Source organism: Mastomys coucha, unplaced genomic scaffold, assembly GCF_008632895.1.
Source record: "Mastomys coucha isolate ucsf_1 unplaced genomic scaffold, UCSF_Mcou_1 pScaffold16, whole genome shotgun sequence".
NCBI lineage: Eukaryota > Metazoa > Chordata > Mammalia > Rodentia > Muridae > Mastomys > Mastomys coucha.
The window spans coordinates 39,204,732-39,215,790 of record NW_022196898.1 but is presented as its reverse complement, the minus strand read 5'-3'; the positions used below and the strand labels follow the sequence as shown (position 1 = coordinate 39,215,790).

Sequence of the window (11,059 nt, the reverse complement as noted above, 5' to 3'; positions counted from 1 at the left end):
ATGGAGAAAAGAATCAAAGTAGCTAAGTCTAAAAACAAAAACAAAAACAAACAAAACCTTCTGTCTGTGCAAAGGCAACAAAGAAGCACAAAAGATGACAATGGGTACAGGACCAGGTAGAATTGCAAGCCTAATCTCCAAGGGATGGGGACAGCAGCAGCTGTCAGAGTATCCTCCCCACACAGGCCCGAGTACACACTGCCATTCTACTTCTTGCCCCCAGTTAAGTACCTTGTTGTAGTAACCGTAGGTGATGGTGTTGGGCACAATGCCTGCCCGTCGCATCTCTAGCATGACTCGCACAGACAGCACAGGCTGCCCATAGTGTGAGCAGAGCTGCATCAGCACCCGGTAACATACCTAGGCCAAGAGAGGCATGGGATGTAGGAGACTTACTCCAACCCAAATTCCTAAGTCTCAGCAAGCATCCTCTTCCAGTTTTCCAATTCTCACAGGACTCACTGGCTCCCAGCAGTCTCCACTGTTTTCTCCTGCATACACTCATGCATTTTGTGATTGTTGATGGGCAACTCTGGGCTGCCCATTCACTTTACCTGGTCTCCACCTATCCCTTCTCACAGTCCCTACAGTTGCACATCCTGGCTGGGATTAAAGATGGGTATGAACACACAGGTAGTGGATGTCTACCTCGTCAGGGAGCACCACCTTGCGGCTCTCCATTTCACGTAACACATGGTAGGCTGTATGTAACGCTCGCACCCGGGACGATACAGAACGCACATAGGCAGGCAGGCATAAGAACCACAGTCCATAGCAGTGACCCAGTAAGCACCGGGCCCACAGCTCAGGCACAGTGGCTGACTTCTGTGCCACTCTCTGTGCAACCTTCATCTCCTAGGGGGGTAAGAAACACACCAAGATAAATACAATGCCTCCACAGATCTTTTCTTATTTTGATATTTTTCTGAGATAGAGTCTTGTCATATAGTCTAGGCTAAACTCGAATACTAGATCTTGCATCAGCCTCCTGATTACAGATCAGTGTGAGAAGCAACACTTTTCCTGAGATAGGGTCTGTGTTCTAAGGAGGCAGGAGGCCTGAGGCACAGCCTAGGCTACAGTCCTCCCTGGAACGTCAATAAGGCAAGTAGCCTGGCCCTGGAGCATGCATGAACACCTTGCAAGATGTAGCCAGCTTCTATGTTCCCAGAATTGCTCAGGGATAAAGATGAGGAGGAGGATGGCAAATGACCATGGTAACAGAGACTAATGTTTGTACAGCATCTTGTTGTTGTTTGGGGTTTTTTTGTTTGTTTGGTTGGTTGGTTTTGTTTTTTCCAGACAGGGTTTCTCTGTGTAGTCCTGGTTCTACTAGAACACACTCTGTAGACTAGGCTGGCCTCACACTCAGAAATCCTCCTGCCTCTGCCTCTCAAGTGCTGGGATTAAAGGCATGCACCACAAGTGCCTGGCGTTGTTTGGTTGTTTGGTCTCACTATGTAGCTCTGGCAGTCTTGGAACTCACTCTTTAGATCAGACGGCCTCACAGAGATCCTCTTGCTCTGCCTGAGTGCTGGGATTAAAGGCATGTGCCAACAACACCTGGTTGTTCAGTATTTTATTTTATTTTATTTATTTATTTATTTTTAAATCTTTATTTATTTATTTATTTATTTATTATAAGTACATTGTAGCTGTCTTCAGACACACCAGAAGAGGGTGTTAAATCTCATTACAGGTGATTGTGAGCCGCCATATGGTTACTGGGATTTGAACTCATGATCTTCGGAAGAACAATCAGTGCTCTTGCCTGCTGAGCCATCTCACCAGCCCCTATTTTATTATTTATTTATTTACTTATTTATTTATTTATTTATTTGGTTTTTTGAGACATGGTTTCTCTGTATAGCTCTGGCTGTCTTGGAACTCACTCTGTAGACCAGGCTGGCCTCGAACTCAGAAATTCGCCTGCCTCTACCTCCCAAGTGCTGGGATTAAAGGCGTGCGCTACCACCACCCGGCTATTTATTTTTAATGTACCAAGCTTCCAGCAGTTTTATGGGATAAGCACCTTGACTATCCTCGTCTGATCATGCCAGGGTCTCCTACAAGGCCCACTGCTGGTTACCTGTTTAGTACGGCGAGGCGCAGGACTGCTGGGGGCACTCCGTGATGGGCCTGGCACAGGTAGGGCCCTCTGTTGTTCCTGAGGAGACTCAAATAGCTCAGCCTTTAGCTCTGGAAACCCGTCATAACTGGAGGGACAGAGACCACGCAGGCAGTTAGCACAGGGCTGAGCAAGGGCCATTGGGGCAGGACAACAGGAGAAGGCCCTCTTACCAGTACTGAGGAGTAGATTCACTGCCTTCCAGTACTGGTGGTTCCTCTGGAGGTGTGATAAAGACAGTGAGCTCACTTCCTGATAGTTCCTCCAGCTCCACTAAGGGTGTGGGCTCAGGCTTCTCCTGCTCCGGGTGGACCTAGACCAGCATGGGAAGAATAAGAGTTAAGACAATGAACAAGAAACAGAGCCAGGGTGCCCAGAAGATGGCCTCTCCTGGAAACACACAGTCGCAGGGAAGGAGTCCTAGAGATCCATCTGGAGGAGCAGAGTCAGGAATGAAAGTAAATGAACTGCCGAGCAGTGGTGGTGCACACCTTTAATCCCAGCACTTGGGAGGCAGAGGCAGGTGGATTTCTGAGTTCGAGGCCAGCCTGGTCTACAGATTGAGTCCCAGAACAGCCAGGGCTACACAGAGAAACCCTGTCTTGAAAAGCCAAAAAAGAAAAAGAAAAAGAAAGTAAATGAACTAAGGCAGCCATGAATGGCTGCACAGGCTGTACTATGTCTGACTCCAGCCAACACTGTCACCACTGACAGACATAGTTAATAGTGGCCGGAGGGTAACAGAGACAAGCAGGGAGAACTCAGTGGTCAGTTGGTACACACAGAGGGGACAATGCCCAATACCTTGTCAACACAAGAGTCAAAGAATTCCAGGGCTGCATGCCTGGCAGAGCCAAAAGAGCATTCCTCAATGAACTGTGAGAACATCTGTGTGTGCAGCAGCTGAGAGTACAGCTTGTGGCTTGAGCGTTCCCGGGACTTGAGGAAACCTGAGGAGGGGAGAATGGGTCAGGAAACGGGGTTACCACAGCTCACACTCTGATCACAGACATCTCCTCCCTGCATCCAGCTCTTAGCTCCTGCCATTCGGGATCTATGGCTCTCATGGTGCTCCCATAAGAGCAATTCAGCTCTCCAACACCACAGCTCCATGGAGTCCCTTGCATTTGTCTGTTTATACCTACTGCTGCAGACTGGGAATTGTCTGAGGGGCCAGGATGACTATATTCATATTATGCTAAGGGACCCCAGACAGTAGGACACATTCACCCATATACTTTTACTCCCTCTAAAACCAGAGTTGTGGAAGAGAAACAAGCCATTACTCCTAGCCAGTGCCCCTTTCACTTTCCCCATGGAGCCCTGCCCCCCAACCATGCTCTCCCTCTGAATCCTTTTGCAAACCAAAACGGATCTTCTTTATTTACCCTGAAGGTAGAAAAGGTTGTCAACATCTCGAGACCCCTCGGAGGGGGCCTGGGTGAGAGGGCGAAGGAAGTTCCGGTAGCCTTTGAGCAGACAGGCCATGAAGCGCAGGAAGGCTCCCTGGACTTCCCGTTCCAGGCGAGTCCTGCGGCCACACACTGCCTCATAGTCTGTCAGCAGGAATTCCAAGGAGGCCTCTTCCTCTGGTCCAGTGTAAGCTGGGAAACAATATGTCTAAGAGTCAAGGGTACAACTGCGGGGCTTGTCTCACCCTGTTTCTCACACAAACGTCTCATCTTCACCATCAGCTTCTGACAGATCTTGCACCAGGAGTGGCCAAAAATTTACCTTTGGGTACCAGTTTCAAGGCTCTCCAGTGGGATGCCCAGCCTCCTTGACAAGCTCAGAAATGCTGCTCCCCCGACCCGTGCCCCTAGCTTCATTTTATTCCCACCGAATCCAAACTCAACCACTTCAGAGGAGGTCTATTACCCCCCCCCCAGACCCTCTCCTCAAACTGGAGACTTGAGGCCAACAACATCTTCCAGCCTCCCAAGCCCACCAGCTTCTTACTCTGGTCCAGCTGCTGGTACAGATTTGTCAGTGTGGCCAGCAAAAGCTTGTATGGTCTTCGGGGAAGGGTCCTAGCAGAGAGGGGCTTCTTTTCCTCTGTCCTGAGAGATAACATATGGAGAAAGGATGTTGGGGCTTCTACCAAAAGCTCTTTGAACCAATAAACCCCACACATCAGCCCTTGGATGTCCATTCCCCTCTATCCCTCAGATGGTACTTAGCCTCTTACTGGAAGAGCGTGTTGGTATCAAGATCAACACAGATGACATCAGCAGGTGGATCATGCAGATCAAAATAACTGGAGTGGATACCCACAATGAAGGGCACAGGGGCACTCAGCACATCCGCCAGTACTAGTGGGCACAGCGGAATGTAGGGGCACTGCCAGTGCAGAGGGAAAATCATCTGAAACATGAAGGAGTGCAAACCAGTGAGCACTGGGCACTGGCCTTAGGGAAGAAGGCTCTACTGAAAGAAGCCTTTAAGCTAATCTTGAAGAAAAGACCCCGTGTCTGACAACTGTACCCAGGTGGAAAGACCGGAGACCCTTTTCCCATGGAAGGAAAAGGAGGAGATTCCAGATGTAGGTGAGGGGTACCAGAAGAGACAGCAGTTCTGGAGAAGCAGATTAGATAACGTGGCACTCACTGAGACAAGGGCCTCGCACACGCTGGTGAGCAGATCTGGCCGCAGCGAGTGGACCAGCAGTTTGTGCTCTGTGAGCACAGCCAGCAGCAATGTAATAGCCAATTCTGGGCCCAGGTTTTGCAGCAGCTGCAAAAAGCTAGCACCACTGCAGGAAGTAGAAGGATAAAGGGTCACAAGAGATTCTTTCCGAGACACGGGATACAGACCACCAGAGCTCGTCTGCAAAGATCTCGACCGCTAGATTCATCTGAGGCACATCTCCTACTATACTCCATGTCGTCAAAGTTTCCCCCCAACCCCGCCATTTAGCACCTACCTGAGGGGCAGGGGTGAGGAGACAGGTTGACAGAGGAGCAGGTTGTCATAGGGAGACATCTGGGAGAGGAACCACAGGTCAGGATCCTCACAGCTAATCCCTACCAACTCCTTTCCTTTCATCCAGCCCAGCTCTAGGCTCACCTCTCACCTGCACTAGGATTCGTGGTCTCTGTGGGGAAGGGAACGGGACGTTGTGAATGAAGTGGGAGATGTGCCTAGGGAGAGAGGAAAAGGGTGAGGCCAACTCTCCAATCTGTCCCTGTCTCCTCACTCCGTACAGGGTTATCTTTTCTAGCCTCAAGATCCTCATTCCTCCCTGAAGCTTACCTCCTTTTTTTTTTTTTGATTTTTCAAGACAGGGTTTCTCTGTATAGCCCTGGCTGTCCTGGAACTCACTCTGTAGACCAAGCTGGCCTGGAACTCAGAAATCCGCCTACTTCTCCCTCCCAAGTGCTGGGATTAAAGGCAGGCATGCGCCACCACTGCCCGGCTGAAGCCTACCTCTTGACATGGATCAGCTTTATACATAGGTCTTAGAAAAGAGATGGAGGCACAGATCTACAACACAATGAATTCCAAGCCAGCCAGGGCTATATAGTGAGCCCTGCCTCAAAAGTAAGTAAATAAATAAATAGATGAATGAATGAACAAACAAACGAATGAATGAATGAATGAAATATATACCTGTTGGGCATACACAGGCCTAGCCAAGACCCAATTAACAAATGAGGGCTAGATTCCAGGCTCTGCTTACCGCTAGCCAGAAGTTTAAATGGACAAACTATATAACCAGGTACTGTGTCCCTGACCCCTAGGTACTCAGTGAACCTCCCCCAATTCCATTCTAATGTCTCCCATTTATCCTCTCTCTCTTTTTTTTTTTTGTTTTGTTTTGTTTTGTTTTGTTTTGTTTCGAGACAGAGTTTCTCTGTGTAGCCCTGGCTCTCCTGGAACTCACTCTGTAGACCAGGCTAGCCTCGAACTCAGAAATTCACCTGTCTCTGCCTCCCAAGTGCTGGGATTAAAAGCGTGCGTCTCTACCGCCCGGCCCATTTATCCTCTCTAAAGCTTCATAACCCCCCAGTGTCAGGAGCCGTGCTCACGCTTCCAAGGGCAGACGATGGGGGCCTGAGACAGAGTAGCGGTAAAGGAAGGTGAGGAAGGCTCGGAAGGCTGAGAAGGCTGGCCAGCGGGACAGCACAGCGATGGCTCGCCGGCTGCGCACTGCTCTGCCTCCCAGTGCCCGGCCCCGTTCCACGGCACTCAGCAGGCCCAGTGCCCGTGCCTGCCTCTCTGACAGCCTGGCCCTCGGGAACGCTTCATAGAACTGCAAAGCGGCACCATACACCTGGTAGGGATATAGGGATAATCAGATGGGCTCTGCAGGATGTGGACCCCTCACCACACTCCACATACCCACCTTATCACCAGCAGCACCCGTGAGCACAAAGGTGGAGAAGACAGGTACTGGGTACTTGGTCTGGGCAGGCCAGCACTCGATAGTGGCCCCCATGGGCAGGCAGAAGACTGGTACTGACTCGGGCAGCGGAAACGCCTCATTGTCTTCCTCTGGGTAGCGGCCCAGCAGCTCTATACCCCAGTAGAATTAAGAGGAGTACATATTAGAGAGAAAGGGCCATTTGATTCCAGGTAAACAAACTAAAGTATCAGGGCTGGCGAGATGGCTCAGCGGGTAAGAGCACTGACTGCTCTTCCGAAGGTCCTGAGTTCAATTCCCAGCAACCATATGGTGGCTCACAACCACCCGTAATGAGATATAATAAATAAATCTTAAAAAAAAAAGAAAAAAGAAACTAGAGTATCCCAGAGAAGGACTATGTGGCAAAGATATGTAAGCTCTGGGGTCACTGAAGTTACCAGAAGGTCAAAGGGTAAGACAGAAAAAGAAGCCACTCACCTGCCTCATACACCAGTGTGTTGGCCTTGGCCAGGCCCACCTTGTAGCACAGGTACACTGCTGGGCCCCACTGCCCCAGAAATGACAAGAGATAAGCAGACACATCACTAACAATCGTTTCTGGATTCATCTTCTCTCTACTACCCTTCAGTTATCTTTTGCCTTCAGAGATGCTCCTAATTCCAGTCCCCCCAACCAAGCCATTTCTGATCTGGCCTGGTCAATGGCCTTGGCCCCACCAAATACCCTTTGTGTCCCATGTCCATACCCTTACACTAGTGGCTCAGGTTTCATCTCTTAATACCTCAGTACCACTCACCATGCCAGGGTTGAGGTTGCGGGATAACCGGCAGTAAGTATGAGGAGTGCCCTCACCCTTGCTGGGCAGAACCAGGCAGAGGTCAGTAATGCCCAGGGCATGCAGCCCCGCCCCTTCTGCTGCCCGCCGGTACATGAGGTAGGTGCGGGGGTGCCCAGGGCCTGGAGGGGCCAGGTTGGCTGAGTGGCTGTACGGTGTCGTGTCAAGCACTTGGAACCCAGGCTTAGGTCGTTCCTTCCCTTCATATAACACCCTGGTACAGAGGGTAGAGACATCAAGAGGTCAGGATAGAAAAAGACTTGGATCCTGCCGGATCTGCCTACCTAGCCTCCTAAACCTGCCATGCTCTCTTAGCCTTGTCAAACTCTGGTAGTATAGCCCACCACTTCCTACTTAGGTCTGTCCTCTAGGATCCTCAAGAATAAGCACTAAGGCTGGGCGGTGGTGGTGCACGTCTTTATTCCCAGCACTTGGGAGGCAAAGGCAGGCAGATTTCTGAGTTCGAGGCCAGCCTGGTCTACAGAGTGAGTTCCAGGACACCCAGGGCTTTACAGAGAAACCCTGTCTCGAAAAAAAATAATAATAATAAGCACTAAGAACCAACAGACTCTGCTAAGTTCCTCACACGGGTTACTTCATTTAAGATTCTGAGCCAGCCAGAGAGGAGTCACTACCCTCATTTTGCAGATGAAGAAACATTTGCTGCGGATTTCTGAGTTTGAGGCCAGCCTGGTTTACAAAGTGAGCTCCAGGACAGCCAGGGCTATACAGAGAAACCCTGTCTCGAAAAACAAACAAAAAAACAAAAAAGAAAAAAGAAAAATTTGCTGGCTAGCAAGCAGCAGCCAAGGCAGTGAGCCCCTCCTCTTGACCTCTAGCCTATTCTGCCCATATTCCTCCTCTTGACCCGTATCCCTACCTCTTCTTAGCTCATTGGAAGGTCCCTCCCAGCTTCCTCTAGTGCCAGCGTGGATAGGGGTACGTACCCCAGCTCAACGAGGGGGGGCTTGTCACGCCCCCTGCGGTAGCAGATGACTGGTTGAGTTCCACCCAGGAGCCCAGCACTGAGCTCCAAGGGATGGCCACCAGCAGAAGTCTGAATGCAAGTATAGCCCTGGGGCACCTCCTCGCCCAGTGCCCTAGCGATGACTGCCACATCTGTAATAGGTTCAGCTGGCCGGGTAGGGCGCAGGGGCCCGGTAGGTTCGGGAACCCACGTCTCCTCTGGTATAGGTGCTCCGTTTCCTGCAAGCCCAGCCACCACGAAGTAATCCACCAACCGGGGAGGCCGCTCCTCCGCCATGGCCCCGCCTTCACTTACTGCATCTGGAATGGTCAATCGAGGAAGAGATGGAGCAAGAGAGGCTAATGTTCCCATGGCAACCATAGTGGACCCCCCACCTTCTTTCCTCTTCCTAGTTCTTCTAAGGAAAAGATAAATGATCAGCCAATCCTGAACCCTTCCACCTGTGACATCACCAGACTCTCATATCCCACTGTAGCTCCTTAGAGACCACTGGGTCCTTCTTTCTTAGTGACATCAGCCCTTTTTTCCCAAAGAATCCAACCTCCACTCTACAAGACACATATTGCTCACCTATTCCTTGAAAGGCCAGCCTCTCCTCTCCCTCTACAATTACATCTCAGAGAACACAGTATTTTTTGTAATGGCCTGCAATGACATCATTCACTCTGGCTACATCTCACCAACTTTTGCTTTGTCAAAGGTCTCTGCTCTTGCTCTGGTAGCAACACCACAAGAACCTTCTGGTGCAGCTAATGCTCTTAAAGCACCCATCCTTTCATTTTTTTAGAAGACTCCACAGATTTCTGGGAAGGCTTGAAAAACCCAAGATTTAGCTTCTGCTCATCAGAGTTCAAGTATCCTTCTTTTTCTCCTGGCTTAACTTTACCAAGCAACCAAGACTTTCCCCATCTCCAGGATCCTTAGGTGTCTGTAGTTAGGCACAAAGGGACTGTAGGAGATAGCTCCAGCCGTTCCATGCCCGTGCCACCCAGCCCCAGACAGAATCCGGGCCACAACAGTCTATTGGTAACTTGTCTCACCTGCCTCCATGGCCTGACCCTGGGGAGTGGAAGCCCCAAGAGTCCTGAGGTGCCCCAGGGTGCTGAAGGTGGGAAGAAGCCTGTCGGGTGGCTTGCAAGGGGCTAGAGGCTGAGAGAGTGCTTCAGAGGGGAAGGGAGGTTACTTCCTGAAATGGCTGCGAAGGGGAAGCAGTAGCTAGCTCAGCATAAGTCAGCCTATGGGTGTGTGGTATCGCTCAGGGGGGTGGGGGGGGTAGTACTGTGTAAGGTGCCAGCACAGCATCAGACCAACGCAGACCTCACACTAAGGATCCTGTGCAAGGCACGGAAGCTTTCAATGTCTCCAGGATGCACAGTCTATTTAACCTCCCACTCTTCCTCAGAGAACTAGAGCCAAGCCGGCTGTCTTCTTAACCTGGCCTCTGGACACACATGCCCCAACTCAAGCTAAATTTAGCTTGAGCTTCTCTACATCTGAGAGGTGAAGCCAGGAGTCAGCGTCAGCCTCCTGATTTAACTCCAGGACACAGCTCACTCTTTCATCCACTTGCAGGCCAATAGTAGTTCTGTGCTCCAAGACAGTAGGCAAAAGCCGTTAGGTGAGACCCTCTATAGGCAAGTGGGTGGACCCGGTTCAACAGGACTTGTGTACCCAGGCCTTCCCTTATCCAGCCAGGGAAGAGTCCTATAGAATGCAGCCCCTTCTCCCTCGGGGGAAAACAACGGCACTGGGGCGACTTTGGGTCCCGACGCCCACATGCCGAATGACGGGAAGTCAGGGCTAGGACAGAGGGCGCGCCGCGGGGGAGGTGGCTGAACAAGAGGCCGGAGGGCCGAGAGAAGCGCGCGCAGGGACTGCCGAGGACGTGACGGCAGCAGCGCCAGCAGCCGCGTGACCCTAGCTCGAAGGAGGGGTGCTCTGGCTTGAGTGCCCGCGGGAGCTTCAGGTTGTGGGATGTCGAGCACAGCTAGCTAGCTCTGGGTTGCGCCCTCCCCTCCACTTTCACTTCCCTGGGAGGGAGGAAGCGGAACCAGATGCGCAGCGTAGAACAGCTGGGGACAGTCCCTGGAGCCTCCCGCCCTCCGCCCGCCCTAACCCGCCCGCCGCCCCGCCCGGTCCGGCCCCTACCTGCCTGCCCTGGGACTCCCCAGCCGGCCCGCTGGCGGGTGGCTCTGAGGGCGGGCTGGCGGGCCGGCGGGCGGCCGGGCTGCTATCCAGCCCCGGACATGGCGCACTCGACTTAGGAGCCGCTCGCGCCCGGACTGAAGGAAGAAGCAGCAGCCGAGGGCGCCGGGCACAGTGGAAGAAGATCTGGGCGGTCCCAGCGTCCCCGCGCGCTGCGCCACGCGGGGACTGCTGCCACACCGCTAGTTCCAGCCGCGCGGTCCTCCCGGCTCCCACGGTGCTGGGGACCCCAAGCTCTTCAGCGCGCCCTGCTTTCTCCACTCATACCCGTCCCCCCCAACCTCCGGGAGCCGCGGGCGCCTCCGCTATTCGGCCCCCCCACACCCGAGCCTGCGGCCGTGACCCTGGCTAGTGCCGGCCCAACACCCTGCCGCCTGCAGTGCGACCCCTGGTGGCTGGGAGGGCCCCCTGCAACCAAGCAGATTCCCACCACCCGGCGGAAAAGGCAAGACACTGACCCCAGATGGCCCCGAAGTCAGAGCCGGTGCTCCTGTCCTGCCCTACCTTCAGATGTGGCCACTGTGCCACGGCGAAGGC

General features: G+C 52.4%; 1 protein-coding gene across 6 annotated transcripts in view; it reads right to left on the bottom strand.

The window, feature by feature from the left end:
• Dennd4b (DENN domain containing 4B) overlaps positions 1-11,059 on the bottom strand; it is a 27,454-nt gene extending 16,395 nt beyond the window's left edge. For 3 of the 6 annotated variants that reach the window (XM_031374599.1, XM_031374600.1, XM_031374598.1), the window contains exons 1-17: positions 9,358-10,431; positions 8,277-8,616; positions 7,291-7,543; positions 6,972-7,041; positions 6,474-6,643; positions 6,157-6,401; positions 5,202-5,268; positions 5,052-5,110; positions 4,736-4,880; positions 4,317-4,492; positions 4,088-4,188; positions 3,517-3,732; positions 2,933-3,078; positions 2,302-2,441; positions 2,090-2,216; positions 649-855; positions 232-360 (exon numbers count right to left, since the gene is read on the bottom strand). In XM_031374599.1, the coding sequence (XP_031230459.1) occupies positions 232-360; positions 649-855; positions 2,090-2,216; positions 2,302-2,441; positions 2,933-3,078; positions 3,517-3,732; positions 4,088-4,188; positions 4,317-4,492; positions 4,736-4,880; positions 5,052-5,110; positions 5,202-5,268; positions 6,157-6,401; positions 6,474-6,643; positions 6,972-7,041; positions 7,291-7,543; positions 8,277-8,616; positions 9,358-9,367 (2,601 nt within the window). In that variant the 5' untranslated portion in view covers positions 9,368-10,431. Of the gene's footprint in view, positions 1-231; positions 361-648; positions 856-2,089; positions 2,217-2,301; positions 2,442-2,932; positions 3,079-3,516; positions 3,733-4,087; positions 4,189-4,316; positions 4,493-4,735; positions 4,881-5,051; positions 5,111-5,201; positions 5,269-6,156; positions 6,402-6,473; positions 6,644-6,971; positions 7,042-7,290; positions 7,544-8,276; positions 8,617-9,357; positions 10,432-10,465; positions 10,783-10,980 lie in introns of those variants that run through there. The other 3 variants (XM_031374603.1, XM_031374602.1, XM_031374601.1) reach the window with 3 other exon arrangements.